Raw genomic sequence first — 17026 nt, 5'->3', positions numbered from 1 at the left:
TCTCGCTTCCAGTGCCTGAAGGACAGATGAGCATTCGGATAAGATGTACAATGAGCCGTGAGGGCCATAGACTCAACAGGCGTGAATCATTCACAGGAGAAATAGTGTGTAATTTAGGAAAAGTGCTCCTTTTTCTTGAGCGCTTCTTTTATTGAAACCAATGACATTCATCCTTGTGAGACATTAAAGGAATGTTTTCTGGATTCAATTTAACTTAAGTTGTATCAACAGCATCTGTGACATGCTTTCGATTACCGCAGAAAATAATTTAGACTTGACAAGACACCACAGCGCTGCTTAAATCATAAAAATACTCACTGTTTTGGAAGTATTGCTGCAAGACATTGATAACATGGTGTAATATAATCACTTTCTAACTTGGTTTTTGCAATTTGTCAGCCTGTCTTAACAGTAATTCCTGTAAATTTCCTATTATATGTATCCAGAAAGGGACACCATGTAAGTATCCCTAATGAACAGATTTTGTTACTTCAGCTACACAGATTTTAACAGACATGAACACCTTGGAACAAGGACTGCAAGCCAGGCCCGACTTACCAATGCCAAGCCTTGTGAACATCGTCAAAATTAGTTTACCATTCTAAACTTGGGCCTAAGGCCCAATCCCAATTCTACCCCTTAGCCCTTCCCCTTTCCCCTACCCCTCCATTTCGCGCGTTCACGTGAAGGGGTAGGGGTGTCTCGATTCTCTTTTGGTTGGAGGGGTAGGGGAAGGGCCAGATAGCCCTTCAAACAGATTTTTCGGGACCACACTTCAAACGAAGGGTTATGTATGAATTATTTCAGCGTAAACCGTCTTCAACGGCAACATGGCTGCCCGAGCGAACAAAAAGACACATAAATGTAAGCATTTTTGGCATTAATAAAGATTTTAACGAAAAGTAATCATTTGTTTTATGTTACTTTAAATCGTGAGTTTATATTTACGGTCATGTTACTCAAAGAAATGTTTGCAAAAAATCGCTAAAGTTTGCTAACGTCATAACAGACTGACTGCACGATAGTGCCACAACATATTTTCATGTCTGATCAGGGTGATAACCACCATAGACATTGAGGGGGGCTAGTCCCCCCAATAATTAGAAATCGCTATACCCTTTTCTCAAATATTGCCAATTGGAGAGCGAGAGAGAGAGAGACGAAAGTTGCGCGTCTTTGCGTTTCTCTTTTTAGAGTGAGTTTACTTCAAAAATGTATTGTAGGAGCTAGACGACGTATGATGGCGTGTGACAGCATAGTAGTGGTGTCCCAATTCTTAGGGGAATATTTTCACCCCTACCCCTTGACACTCTGTTTCAAGGGACAAGGGGAAGGGGTATAAAATAGAATTGGGATTGGGCCATATTAATCTGTTCTGTTGAGGTGAGCTGGTTGGTTGTGGGCTATATGAGGACACCAGCTGACCCATCTGTGTTGTGCTGTTGTGAAAAGCGAAAAGGTATTCTGTATCCTGTTTAGTACTGACATGTTAAATATTTGAGCATTTGATGGAATGGGAAAGCTGACTGTGACATGAAGGCTTCATCCTCTAGCATCCAGTTTGGCATCAAGTCCTTGCACACTCAATAATTTATACTCAACGTACAGAAGCGCTCGTTACAGAGTCATCTGCCTTGCCTTTCTGTTTCGGTTATATGGCTGTGTAAAAAGTTTGTGAGAGAGATCAAAAAATTGCAGTGCAGAGTTTTTCAACGAGCCAGTGTCAGAATGAGAAAGTCCACTCAAAAAGGTAAGTTTTGTTATCATTTACTCACCTCTCATGTCCTAAATCTGGATCGCTCTTTGGATTTCTTGATTCTGATTAGTCTATCGCAGTCTCATATAAGTCCGCTCATCCTGGGTAACTGAAACCGGTGCTACTTGCGTATCTCTCATATCACAACTGGCGCCATCTTGCGTCTTTATTGATTGTTGTGAAAATTACTTTAAGAATATTATAATGGACTATTTTTACTTAGTGGAAGCTTTAAGATAATTACAGGTAAAATTAATAAATACCTTCAACTCAGTAGCTCCATATTTAAATTTTGACAGGATTTAAAATGAGGCTATCACAACTGGCGCCATCTTGCGTCTTTATTGATTGTTGTGAAAATTACTTTAAGAATATTATAATGGACTATTTTTACTTAGTGGAAGCTTTAAGATAATTACAGGTAAAATTAATAAATACCTTCAACTCAGTAGCTCCATATTTAAATTTTGACAGGATTTTAAAAAAAGGGTATGACCCAGTAGGCAATTGATGTTGAATCAAATTGTTGTTGACATCAAATTAACGTAAAAAAAAAGGCATATACATTATACCAATTTCAGAGTTGGATTAACTTCCTATTATCACCCAATTACCACTGGAAGAAACTGCCATCCAAACTGAATTTAAAATGATGTTACAGCATCTTGATCAAGTCTTGACTAATATTTGACGTCAAATTGATATCAAGGTGCATGTTGGGGAAGGATTGAGACGTGTTAAATGAATTGTACTGTTCTTTGCCAAAAGTTCAGCTGGTGAAACATCTTTCTAAAAACACTTTTAGTAAACAAAAAATCAGTAGAACCATTGAAAGTTGTGAGTCGTGACAACTACACGTGATTCCTCAAAAACGAATATATTGATGGTACTACTCTGACTAAGGTACATTATTTTTTTATACTGTAATTTTTTTAACAAAACATTTTTAATATAAAAAAAACTGAACAATCTAAATGCTCCTCTTTTTCCATGAAACAACAGTTCATAAAGCAAACTGAAGAAAGAACATCATACAGGTTTGGATCAACATGAAGGTGAGTTAATAACAATATTAATTTTTGTCAGATGTCAGTAAATTTCCTGTGTTAATTTCCAAATGAGGTGCTTGATAAATAATGAGCATAGAATAATTGTAATTATTTTTATTAATAAATATTTTTTTTGCAATAATTTATTAAAAATGTTATGATTTCCATGCAGTTTAAGGGTACAAGAAATATGAAATGAACACATCTGCTTTGATTTGTTCAAGGGCTCCTGTGTGTCTGTGTGTGTGCCAGTGCAAACACACGGGACAGTACAGCAGTGGAGCACAAGTATACACTTCCAAAAAGCACTGTATAGAAAAACAAAACAACATAGTTGTGGAGTTCCTCTTTTTTGTTTTTGATGGGCAGTGATGAGTTTTGTGAACTCAAAAGAGATGACAAATTCAAGAAACAAAATAAAATAAAGCAAAAAGACCAACAACAAAAAAAAAGCAGTAAGTCTTCCAGCACAGAATAAATAGCTTGTATAGCGATGTGTAAACTTGTAGACAGCACGTTTTCACACAGTGGCAAACAGACATACACGCTCACTGCTAACATTCTGTCTTTTTTACGTCATTTGTAACATCCCCCACTATCATTGTATTATACCTCTACAGAAAAAATAAGTTGTTTACATTATATACATTACAAGTGGTGGTTCTTTCTCCTGGGGTGATGACAAGGCCTTGCTATTGTTTGTTACATGATGCAAAGATAGATCAGTTCACACCAGAATACGCATGGAGTCCAGCCCAACAATTTTCTCAAATCTTGTAGTCTGTATTCATGAATCTCTTTGCACAAATGAGTGTTTTCTTGCTTTAGAAGAACACAACATTTAGATAATTTTCAGTTTTTTAGTTAGCATCACAGATTTAAATGTCCAACACATCAGCTCTTGACTTCATTTCCAAGGTTATTGCCAAGACGATCCTAAACAACCAGATGTGCATTCCACAGACCATGATCCATTTTCAAAAGCAACGTGTTAGCAGGTTAACCTTGTGTTTCGCTTGATTCACAAACACATGCACACACAGTGATTTGAATCCACAGTATAGAACATGTCCAAAAAGAAATCATATACAGCACTACCTTGGTCTTTATTCAGTTTTTTTGTTTTTCTAGTGATTTCCTTAAAATGAGACTACATCACAAATTCACTTTTCCCATAATGAACAGTAATGACATGAATACATAGACGGACCAGTGTTTACCTTTCCATTTTTAAAAGAACAGTTTATGGTGCATGGTACACTCTGAATGTCTTCATGTTTGTTTTTAGTACACTTCAAAGTGTAAGAAAGTAGTTAGGATTGTACTGAGGAGCATGATCCCCATGACTGATGAATTCCTGTGCAATGTCAACATTAGTGTCATAACTATACACCAAAAAAACTACAGGTAGTGTAAAACATATTAGGATATGATTCTGCCTTCCAGCTTAATGCACCATCAGGAACATACTGTAAATATACTTAACTATACAGTTGGAATGAGCTTATTGCCACTTTCATAATTATACTGTGCATTTGTCAGAAACGACTGAGTAAAATTATTTGCAAAATTAAATCTATAATGTATGCATAGGATACCATGCATGAAAGATTAAAAAATAAATTATTTTTTTATAAATCTCATACATTCTTTATGTATACATACTTTACCACATGACTGCTCTGAATAAGGTTTTTAGAATCTCTTGTTAATAATTACATTTCATCAGGCTTCTGTAGCCTGGACTAATTAATATTATGGTCATCATTATGATTTAAAAGTAGAGTAATGATCATGCCCTCTCCTTGAGCAGATAACTTGTAAACATCCCATTCACTTGAACTCAGTCTCAAAGACTTATTTAAAATAGATATTTGAGTTGCTCCTTTGGATGATGATTATTTATTTTTTTTCATTTGAATACTAAAGTTCCTGTTTATGCCTGGAAGTTTAAAACCATAGTAATCAGCAGCTTGAAGATCAAATAGGACCAGTGGATTTCAGTATCTGCCTATTTTATGACATTAAGTTGTATGAAATAATGCTTTTATTGAATCTATACATGTCAGATATGCCATATACTGTATGTAAGTTTTTAAATGAAATATGTAAATGTGAGCTAGCCCTTTTACTTCTACTGATTCTCTGAGCTGAATTCTAACACTTAATTTTCATTGTTGCTTATTACCCTCTATCGTTCCGTAAAAAAATACATTTATTATGTTACAATCTTTTAAGAACATTATACAAGACAGATCATCAATTAATGTCAGTACATATACACATTTTGTTTTTTATTGTGCATGAATTAATCTTAAGCATCATATGTTTGTTAATGACATATTAATGAACATTACTGTATATTGTTACCATAACAAATTTTAACAGGAGGTTAAAGGGCAATGAGAAACAATGAAGAAATAAAGTCAGTATGCTTATAAACTGGATATCTTGATTTGTAATGTACATCATTTTCTGTGGTGTTGATGTTTACATTTTTTCTCTAATATTGGACATTAAATGTGGTGTTCACATGTGCCAAAGATGTTTCATATTGTGGGATACTGACTGCTGAACGTGCCAAACAACATATCATAAAAACATCGAAGAATAAACAATGTTGAAATGAACTTGGAATTAAGAGCTGATTGTAGTCAGAATGAAAACTCAGTCATAGTCATAAGCTGCAAAAGTCAAGTCAAAATGTAGACAAGCTCGCCTCTGTGTACTGAAAAACTCAATGTGCATTAGAAACATCAGTCTAGGTTGTGGCCGTCATACTAAGACAAGCTCCCGTGGCGTTGTGGGATTTTTGCGTATCTGTTTGTGTTGTATTTAAAGGTCTTTGCTATCGTGACTTATTAGTGGGCGTGAGGTACTGAAATTCTCGATGCATTGGCTTCGTAGGGATCATATGTGCAGTCACTGTTTTTGTCACCCGGTTGACACAATTCAGTCCATCAGGCTCCAGTAAGACACACACGTTACAGTAACAAATCTGACAGAAACTAAAACCAAGACACAGACGGTGAGATATCAGCAGAAACTAACTCTTGCATTTAATATGGATGAACCGTAGCTTATTTCCAATAATTCATATTTTGAGCACATTTCCAGATTTACAAAAGTAGCTGATGCTCCCTATCTCTGTAAGACATTGTGCAAAGTTCACTGCACACAGTAACATTTCTATAGCAACTATGAGGTAATTTCACTGTTGCTAAGAGCTAGGTGATGTATTTCACAATGTCACTGATACTGGGGCAGACCTCTCTGCCATTTCTCCCCTGGAACAGGCAAACGTGTGCCCTCCACCCGAGCCCTTTTAGCCCAAGCTACAACCGTAGGGGATACACACACACATGTTGGGTTTTTAATCAACCAAAAGAAAATTTAAAAAAGCAAGAAATAAACAGAGGGCGGATAAACTGAGAGACCTCGCCGCAAAGTCAAAACGAGGCTTTGTTCATACGTGACTCGCTCTTATTAAGTTAATTACACTTGTGCTAATTTTTCAGTCCCGCTGTTTAATACAATATCGTTCTTCTGTCTTGCTGTGTGGACCTCTTCTTTTGTGTAACCTCGCAGCTTTCTGTGAGGATATTTTGGTTTTGCTCTGCATGGAGTGCCACTTCCCTGTTATTATCGCAATTTGTGAGTCTTCTTGTTCTGTAACAGCCGGTCACGTGACGGCTATCGTACATCCAAAGCATAGGGCTGCATCTGCGTGTTTCAGTCCCGATATGCAGGATCAACTCGCTGGGCTGTAATGGAAGACTGACCCTCTAAAATCGCCGGTTTTGTCTCTTACGTCCCTCTCGGCTGGACCTGTGGCTCTTTGAGGTTGCACTCGCGCAACCTCTAACGTGACATTACTTACGATAAATCAAAGTAGTACTTTCGATACGCTGTTACCAGGACAGGCCTATATGAAGCTAGCTGCTTTTAAAGAAAAACAATGTGCGGTACACGTCTATCCAGGTGAGAACAGTTGGCCCGCGTTACCCTGAAACACTCCCTTGTCATCTTTAGAAAAAATTGAGATGCTAATAGTCTTATTTACCATTAACCACTTTTTCACACCATTGGGACACTGAAGCAATACAACAAATTCATACCGGTTGCAACGGCGTACGTGTCTCTTCCTGGTTCGTTGACTGTTTGTAAAGTTCTCCGAGCACCAGGCGTCATCAGAATAATTAATTTCACAGCATATTCAAAGCTCACTTTGATGTTCGAATATGGTATTTACATGGCTGTTGATGTGGAGAATAAAGAGGTGGAGTCCTCGGTCACATAAGCTGCCCATTTCCTGCAAGTTCCAGCAGAACCGATGTGCACGGATATCGTGGAAAGGCTGCTGGTGGAAGCGTCTCTTTTTTTTTTCAGGTAAGGCTACAGCTCCTGTGGAAAGGCTGCCGGCGGAAGCGTCTCTTTTTTTTACCAGGCAAGGCTACAGCTCCTGTCCTCCGTTGAGCCGCACTGCTGTTTAGGGGGGTGGGGGGCGTTGAGTCCATCGAGTTAGGAACGGGAGGTGACGGGACCGAGAGGATGGGAGTCTGGGTTGGGTTGCCATGTGAGGACCTCCGGTCACCTCCCTCCTAGCCTGAAAGATCAGTTCTGTTCTGATGTGGCCATGGATGGTGGGAGGGGGTCACGAATGCATGAAGAGTTGGACCCCCCTGGGTTGCTCACACGCTTCTGTTAACTGCTGATATTGCTCAGTCTGTCTTAAAATAAAAAGCTGATCGCTTCCTTGGAGTGCAGGGCAGGCAGCGGGCCTCACAGGCCGGACACCATGACCCTGTAGGAGGGGGGCATGTGTCTGTGGCGTGGGCTGGAGGCTGGGCTGCTCGTGGGACTGCTGCAGCTCGCGTCCACCCCTCCTATGGAGGGCAGATAGGCGTGATGCAGGATAGGCAGCTGCAGGGACAGCCTGCGCTGTATGCTGCGAACACAAACCACAATCAGTTGTCATATATAAAATTCCTCATTTTCTGTAATGCTCTTTAGTGATTGTGTTTAACATTGGGGACACTCTTGCATGCATATAACAGAAGTTCATCTATAATTATATTACATATTCACAGGGCACATTTAAACCAGCAGTGACTTTGCCACGTACATTGTGTTCCCTTCTCAATTAAGAATTCAAGGTTTAGCTGGTTAGCATGACCTCTTTAGTTCCTGCTAGATGATATACTACACCATCTGGACCTACACAACCGCTCAAAGTTTGGGGTTGGTAAGATTTTTTAATGTTTCTCAGCAGCCATTACTTCAGTTTTCAGTGTTACATGATCTTTCAGAAATCATTCTAATATGAAGATTTAGTGCTCAAAGAAAAAAAAATTCTTATTATTAGCAATGCTGAAAACGCTAGTGAAGGGTTTGGGACTGTGCTTGTTCTTGTGGTGCCATCAATCCAGTATGCACCTTACTGTGTGGATCACCTGAAATAAAGTCCATTTCAGTCCTGTCTTGTGTCAGATTCAAACTGCACCCCAAGAGGCCGAAGCCCTTTAAATCCATTACAGAAGCCAAATGGCAGTTATATAAAGCGCAGACACCACACCTCTCACGATTGGTTTTACGATTGGAGTCTCTTTGAGTTATTACTTTCAATTAAATATTAATTTCATACATCAATTAAGGAAAATGTCTTCTGTGTTTAGAAATAATTAACATCGATTAGCCAGATGTTGCAGGTTCACTTGCAAAAAAAAAAAAATGTGAATGTCATTAAACTAAAAACGTATTTATTTATCCCTTACTGCAGACATAGAGAACAGGCTCAATAAATTACTCATTGCATATTCCCATGGCAGAGATGGTGTTATTTTGCAGGGTCAAGGGACCATCAGCTACTGGGGTAAGTGTTGTGTGTGTGTTTGATGAACAGAGACACTGCAGAAACGCTCCTCTGTACAATCAAACATTCATGTGCTGGGACGGCCTGTCGTCCTCTAATTCTACTCTCCTGTCTATTTTCAGGGTCCAGTGCCTTCCGCTCTCACTAGAAATCACGTTATGTAACCAAAGCGCCCCCACCCCCCTTTCTCTCTCTTTTTTCTCTGTCCCTGAACCTTTCTTAAGTGCTTTCATTCATTTTTTTTTCAGTTGCGGGTGGTTTTGCAAAGAGGGGTGTTCTCATTCTAGAAAGTGTCTGATTGGATAAAAATCTTTGATATAAAACAGTAGTCATCAACATTTTTTGGTCTGTCTTCCCAAGAAGAATGCATGTATCTACTAGGATGTGGAGAACCTTTAAACAAACAGACAGTCCCTAAAACGTAATTTTGATTCATAGGGTGAGTGAATGAATTTTGTTATAGTGGCATGTGCAAACAAAGCTTTTTCTTAGACTCATACTTTCATCTTAATTTTTATAACAAAACATGTCTGTTTTATAATGTAGAAGCGAACAAATCTTTTGTCAAATATTATGTTTAGAAAGTGTGATTGTGCTTCTTAACATCTTAATAAATTTTACTTTGTCTGATATTTTGTTAACAAACGTAATTCATATATTTTTAGGTGTCACACATGCCGGTGTGTGAACTTACTGTTCTGGTGAGTTGATGTCGTCTAGTTGACCTCTGCTTATCCTTGAAGGATCCATGGATCCCCACTGAGCCTGGGGTTTTTGTTCTAAGTGGTTCTTCAGAGATTTCTCTCCATCTGAAAACAAGGGCATGATGTTCAGAACGCTGCCTTTCCATCAAGATGTCAGTGGTGGATTCAGCTGAAGAACTGAGTCAGAACTTGCACCTTATATGACACTTCAGCTTGACATGTTTGGGGTGAATAATGTATAACACTCCAATAAATTGTTCTTTTTCTCTGGGTGACAGTAACAGAGGAAGAGTGTGCCACAAACTGAAATGAGACGCCAACTGACAGCTGTGTGTGATTGACAGGTGAGGAACACGGGGTTTAATATCCACTTCTCTTACCTTTGCCGTCAGTGAAGTTGCGTATGCTCAGGATATTGTTGACATCTTGGTAGTGGTTTTGTTTAATGTATGGAGTCTTTTCTGGAGTGTCCTGGAGTTGCATGGTAACCTCTTCCAGTTCCTTATCCAGCTGTAACACAAAGTCCAAAATTATTTAATCGTTTAATTTAATAATTTAATTCCAGGTTCATGAAAAAATTAAAGGATTTTTTTTCATGATGAGAGAAATAGGCCTTTTGTGTACATAGAAAAAGTCTTAGATCTTTGAGTTCAGCTCATGAAAAATGGGGGCAAAAACAAAAGTGTTGCGTTTATAATTTTGTTCAGTGTACAAAAAATGAAAAAAAAAAACAATAATAGGTTTCATTACTGTAAAATACCTTCAGTAGTAAAAACATTTATTGATATCACAACAAAAATGCATACTGTGTCTCCCAAAAAATGTAACAGTCTTTATATAATAATATATGTCTTAATATATATTTATATTTAATCTAATATAGGGGGCAGTGTATTTTGATTTGATAAATAGATTCTTGTTTACTTGTTTCAGTAATTTTTTTTTCACAGCATTTGCTATTAATATATAATTTAGAGGGAATAAAGTAATACTATACAATTATAAAAACCCTTTAATCTGCATGGTGGTGTATTAGTAATTTTTTAGCATCATATTAGCATAATTTTAATAACTGTTTAAAGTAGATTGTCATTCTAAGTATTTAATAATTTTGTAATTTATGATTGACGTCAATCACCTCTGTAATTCTCATTCGGAGGCGGTGGTTATCTGACTGTAATCCATCCAGACGGGAAGTGTTGGCCTGGTTAACACTGGTTACTGAGGTGGACGTCTTGGAATCTTCCTTCTTCTGGTTCTGGGTGAGCTTTAACCTCCGGTTCTGTGTGGCAGCATCCGGGTTTGTTCGCATTGTGACAAACTAACAAAAGAGAGAGGACAAAGACATAGGCAAAGGCATTGATTCTGTGTAGGATGTATTGGTTTAGAGGGAGAGTCGAATCTTTGCAGTCTTTCAAATTTCAGTGTGTTTATTTCCAGAGAGCTCCAGGGGATGCAAAGTAAGCACTGTTCTCAATTATATGCAGGTGAACTTGCTAGGGATTTGCACAAATCAAATGCCAGAATGTGCCTTTCGTTGACCTCTACAATTCTTTCCCCATAGGGCTGGATCAGGCCGTACATTGCAGTACTTACTTTTGGCACAAAAACCAGACACAGCGTGATGGTGCTGCAGAAGATGATGACCAGTGCCACGATGCAGAACTGCACATTAGGCTGATCCCGGGTCAGGAAGGACACCGCTGCTCCAATGATACACATGATGCCCACATTATACACACTCATGCCGATGTACTTGCTGTCGTTCAGGGCTGGAATGCTCACGTTTCTGGTCTCCCAGGCCAAGAAACATCCAAACAGCTAGACAGAGAGAAAAATGCAAATAATTACTTACCATTACAGGTATAAGGGCAGTTCAAATCTTTGGTTTGGCAAACTTTAGGGTGTGCACAGTTACATTCAAATGTATTTTATGTCAGATCTAAGGCAGAATAAAATTACTGGTTATATGACATTTTCCACAGACAACCATTTTCACCTTCATCACTGTGTGCAGCCCTCGGTTTACAGTGATGAATCATAAAGCCAGAGAGAATGAAATGTGGCTGACTTATTTAGCACCCTAATGCCTCTAAAGTCAGCTAACAACACCTGCCCAACTTTCTCAGGAAGTCAGAGCAGTAATCAAAGCACCTTTGTGTGAGACTAGAGTGAACTCTGAGAAATATGACTCAGCTAACTCAATGACGCACACTCCGAGATTTGATTCTGCACCCACTCGCCACAAATCTATTCAATCCTAATCCAATCACAGCCCGTCTCACTCGTTTTCCTCGTTCACCCTCTCATCTTTCTTCTCCTGTTTTACTGGAACACGTCGGCTGTAAGTGAAGCCCTGCTGATTTAGCAGCAGGTTTTCAAACATGACAAGAGGAGAGTAGAGGAAGTTCTGAAATGTCACATATCTGAGAATGAGAATGTGAGTGAGATGGCATTTTCACTTGTCCACTATTACGATTTGATGACTAGTCTCATACTATAGCTTCAATTTAACATTGATCACTTCTTTCCCAACACGGCCTCCCACCAAATCTATCACAGACGAGAAGAGAGATGAGAGGTAATGGCCTGCCAGTCAACCGAACCACCTGCCGCTATTGCAGCAAGAACAAACGGACAAATCATTTCTACAGAGCACAAAGTTAGTCGGAGGGCAGGTTTTTATTGGAGGATGTTGCCACCATTGACTGGTCAGTGCTATGGGCAATTAACTGACTGGAAACATTTTGGTTTCTGGGGCACCTTACCAGTAATCTAAAGTGAGGTTAATTGGAAAGAGCAATCTCGCTCTCCTCCTATGGGTACAATGTGTCAAAATCCAGGCAGTGAGCTTGCTAGATTTGCATTTCCAGTAGGAAATACCTGTGCTTGCAAAGCAGCAACAGAACAAAGTTAAGGTTTTCAGCAGTGGTTCTCAACTTTTTTGACTGCAAGTCCACCCATTTTCAAAAACACAATATTTGAAGGTCCACCAATATACTTCTGGTATTATCCTATAATGACAAATCTGTTCATTTTCAAACATTGTTTAAAGAAATCTGGAGTAGCAATATAGTAAATTAATTAAATTAAATTATTAAATTTCAAAATTCCAGAAGTTTCAGTAACTCAATGTTCTTAATGAATTTGAGTAATTTGTGATTACAGGGTTGTTATTTATGTATGTATGTACATATGTATGTATGTATTTATTTATTCATTAATTCATTCTCACAAATAACACTTTCCACAAAGTAAAATCATTTAGAGCTTGACATATCTAAGAATTTATATTCATTATAAAAAATATTTGAATGCCTAGAAAAATGCCATGGAAATCACACTTTTAAAATTCCATGGTAAGACCGTGGGACTCTTAAAGCGGACATTGTATGCAAAATTCCCTTTTAAATGTTGTTTGCATATAAATGTGCCTTAACAGTATGTGGACACAACCACCCTACAATGATAAAAATCCATTCACTCTTTAATCCCCCAAAAAACCTAAACTCAATTATCAAGCCGTTTTGATTTTCTGAGCAGCATGATGTCAAACTTCTCTGTCCCCGCCCATGACCGCTGACTGACTGTGCCGTATTAGCATATTTCCGCCCTCAGCCAGTTGTACGCTGTCTGACATTTTCTCCAAGCTCGAGTAGCTGCAGCGACAACAATGTCTCGGAAGCGATGCAGGTGTATTGTAGTTGGATGTAAAAGTGAACATAAGAGTCTTCATTTTCCCCCAACATCTGAGGACGCAGTGGATTAGTTTTGTTTTGATGGTAATGCACCACCAAATACACACACAAAAAAGAAGAAGCAGAAGAGAGGGGTGGGGTGAGCTGCAGCTCATTATCATTTAAAGAGACATGCACCGAAACGGGTCACTGCGAACAGAGCATGTTAATACATGTAATGTCAGTTTACATCTTACTGTGTTTTAGCTAATTTGCATTATTTTAAATCATTTTAAATCATTTAAGCAATCTTGCGCCCCTCTTGAAAGTTTGCTGAGGCCTTCTAGTGGGCCTCGGCCCCTGGTTGAGAACCAGTGATTACAGTAAGCTTTGGTTGTAGACTTTGGATCAGTTTAAACATATATGCAGACATACAGACAAAAAGACATATTAAAGCAATACGCCGCTTGAAAATGTGTTACAGTGATTTCGTCATTGTAAGGGGTGTTCTTAAGCCTAAAACCCACCTAACTGTGATAAAGTCATACTGCAGACCTCAAGTGGCTTGCCTTTTTTTTCATTTTGATTTGCAGCTTTAATACAACAGTGGCAACTTCAATATGAAAAATAAAACATTGTTCCCTAACAAATATCCAGGAACTCTAATTTGTGTCCACTGTTATAATATTGTCTATAGGTAATGCACATTAGTTAACTGCAGAGAAAAAAGAAAGAGGAATATCAGTTTGTTCAGAGTGTTGCAGTGCAGGCATGGCATTTGTATTTCCTGATTTACCACAAGAGACTCAGAATCCAATATTGGGAATGCATTTTCATGACTGACTGTGAGGTATTATATATTATAATTTACCAAATATAGAAGGAAGCGGTAGAATATTCAGACGCCATTGTCGGCAGGAGCAGATGGCGATCATGTTGACGCTCTCTAGAATGTTCTCACTCACCATAAGGAGGCCTTTGTAGGCATAGACAATCCCCAGCCAAATGGTCATGTGCGTGTTCTCACAGTGCTCCAGGAAGGGCCGGATTGCGATGTCTCGTCCCTGAGGATCCGCCTGTGGAGACACAGTGAGGAAACCAATGAGTGGAAATAATCCTGACTTTAAAAACACCTTTGTCACTAACAACAATAACAGTGAGGCCGGGTTTATTTGCCTTAACTTTAAATGCTTTAATATAAAGGTTGATTTGGGGTTGAATTTATAAAGAAAATTTGCATTTAGAGTTAGAAGTAAATTTGCAAATTGCATTTGCACTGAGTACCAATACTGAGGCTAAGGGCATTATGGGAACTGGGATCATTTGATCTCCCATGGGAGACCAACCTTAATGGACTTTCACAGAGATAGTAAAAATAATATAGTCACCTCTACAGGATACCACTTGAGTGTTAACGATTAACAATAACTCTTTATGGGACAGGCATCGATTGCTTGATATTGATCGAGATATTTACAGTCCTGATATGCAAAGCAGGTCAGGACTGGACTCTTAAAGGAGGCCTGTGAAAGAGAGAAGACCTCGACTGAGTTCCCCTCAATGTGCTGGGTCTAAAAGTAGCCAAGCTCTAACCCAATTTCTGCTGCCCCAGTTTGGAAAACCTCAAGCTTGCCATGCAACAACCCGGACACAAAGATCGACAGGGATCCAACCTCCAAACGCATCCCTAAGTCTCCCAGTTTAGTCAACACCCGCGGCTTTCATCTGCCTCTTGTGTGGCTATATTTGCATGATTTGAGCATGGCATTAAGCAGTTCACCGCTCAGAAGACATCTTCACAAAGTGACAGAACGAGAAAACTGGGCCAGTCAATGCAAGAAGCTCCATGATATATTCCATGAAGCGATGAATCCTAGAAGTCAAACTGTCGGACAATTTTTAAACTCAGCCAGAGAACATATCAAAGAGGAAAAGCTGATGACAGACCTCTTGAAGTCTTAGAAGTAGTTTACTACATGTTTATGGGAAAATTGTTGATGTGATGTAAAGATGCTTCTACAATAGCAACAAAAGAAATAGAACAATGTAATGAAATAACTTAAAGAATAGCTGCCTATTAAACTGACTATTTTGACATCAAAACTTAAAATTAAATAATATATTTCCCTACACAAAATTGCTTCTGTTAAACATTCAAGTGTTCCATCTGGCCTCAGAAACCCACAACTAAAAAGATAAAACTTGCTTAAGAAATGCTTATTTCCAACTGCACAACAACAAGACCTCCACTTTCATCATAACTTAAGATGTAGTTAGTCGAGCTGTGTGGTGTTGCCAGGCAACAGTCGGTGGGTTGGGCTTAAAGAGAGTGCTGGGTGCTCTGTTATTTCTCACTGCATTAGGCGTCTAATGTAATTGTTCAGTGGAAGCTGGAAGGATGTGTGACTGACAGAGTGTCTGTGGAGAGACGGAGACAAGAGGGACACAGTTAGCTGACAAGAGAGAATTATATCACACTTTATAGACTGGAATGAACCATATGGCCACTGAGAACTGGAAACAGACAGCCATTAAGTGTGTATTAGTACACAGCTGCAGGTTTGCAGACATGGTGGAAGAACAGGAGGGGCAGCATACGGATAACCCTAAATAAACATAGAAATATAAATGTAAATAATTAGTAAAAACTGAATGATGATTGGTTGATATACAGTATGTGTATGTATACACTAACAGTCAGTAAGATTTTTTTGTCTTATGTTCACCAAGCCTGTGTGTGTGTTTTTGTTTATCAAAAATATTATTAAAAGCTGCATTTATTTGATCAGTAAAATGTCTTAGGTTAAGCATGTAACTATGGTTCCCTGAGAAGGGGAATGAGACACTGCTTCTTTCTTAAACAGTTTTCTTTTCTTATTTTTCTAACTAAAGCTGCATTTATTTGATCAGTAAAATGTCTTAGGTTAAGCATGTAACTATGGTTCCCTGAGAAGGGGAATGAGACACTGCTTCATGTGTATGTATACACTAACAGTCAGTAAGATTTTTTTGTCTTATGTTCACCAAGTTTTTGTTTATCAAAAATATTATTAAAATATTATTACAATTTGAAGGGAAAAGCCAATATACAGTCTGTCAGTCAAAGTGGAGGATAAACTCCAATTAAAGCCATGAAAGCTAAAGCCATGCTTGTTATTTTCTAACAAGAGAGCAGAATCAACCTAAAATGACAGGGAGAGTGACAGAAAGAAAGAAAGAGAGAGAGTCAGAGACTTCAGGGTAGTTTGCTTCCATGAGCATATATTTTATTCCATTGAGAGTTTAGTACAGCATGAATGAGATTTCTATTATCCAGCCTCTTTCTAAGACCTTTGATTTTGAACTAAGCTCTTGTTTAAGGGAAATGATAGTTATAATACACATTTGAATGGGCCAGTCACCCTCCTGTACATCTGTTTCTCTCTGACATGGCTTCTTGTGACCACAGTCTCTTATCTGTAGTAATCCTTTTACATTATGTCCTGTGATCTCTTGGCGCCTGTGTGCCACTGCTTAATTGTACTATGGAGAGGCTGATATTGTTCAATGGAGCTGAGAGTTGTTTAACAAGAAGTTAAGTCAATTATTCAGCCATCTAATCTTAAGGTCAACTGGGGAGATTCTTCACTGACCCCCAGCAAAAAGCCATAACACACATCAAGGAACAAGGTTTAGCACTGTGGTTCAAAACCAACAATCGCCAACCCACCATGTAAAAATTGGCTTTGGTCAGTAAATACCACAGAGTTACTTGCCAGGTGGCCAGAACTGCAACATAATACATCACTTAAATAGAATGAAAAATGACAGGATGACCTTGCTGATGTCACATGAGGGACTCAAAACAATTTATTCAGGCTGTCTAAAGTGGCGCAATGTGGAATATTCACTGTAATAAGAAAAAAATATTAGGAACACACACACACACACACATATTTATATATATATATATATATATATATATATAT

The 17026-nt window shown here is 38.4% G+C and overlaps 1 protein-coding gene across 1 annotated transcript in view; it reads right to left on the bottom strand.

The window, feature by feature from the left end:
* Positions 1 to 7572: 7572 nt before the first annotated feature.
* Positions 7573 to 17026, bottom strand: part of LOC107710365 (gamma-aminobutyric acid type B receptor subunit 2-like) — a 200417-nt gene continuing 190963 nt past the window's right edge. Inside the window, exons 14-19 of the mRNA XM_016515120.1 lie at positions 14024 to 14134; positions 10978 to 11202; positions 10520 to 10702; positions 9762 to 9891; positions 9372 to 9486; positions 7573 to 7753 (exon numbers count right to left, since the gene is read on the bottom strand). Coding sequence (XP_016370606.1) covers positions 7588 to 7753; positions 9372 to 9486; positions 9762 to 9891; positions 10520 to 10702; positions 10978 to 11202; positions 14024 to 14134 — 930 coding nt within the window. The 3' untranslated portion in view covers positions 7573 to 7587. The remainder of the gene's footprint in view (positions 7754 to 9371; positions 9487 to 9761; positions 9892 to 10519; positions 10703 to 10977; positions 11203 to 14023; positions 14135 to 17026) is intronic.

The sequence above is a fragment of the Sinocyclocheilus rhinocerous genome, unplaced genomic scaffold (genome assembly GCF_001515625.1).
Source record: "Sinocyclocheilus rhinocerous isolate Xijiao unplaced genomic scaffold, SAMN03320098_v1.1 scaffold492, whole genome shotgun sequence".
Classification (NCBI taxonomy): Eukaryota; Metazoa; Chordata; class Actinopteri; order Cypriniformes; family Cyprinidae; genus Sinocyclocheilus; species Sinocyclocheilus rhinocerous.
The sequence above is the reverse complement of the archived record's forward strand: the minus strand, read 5'-3'. Positions and strand labels throughout refer to the sequence as shown.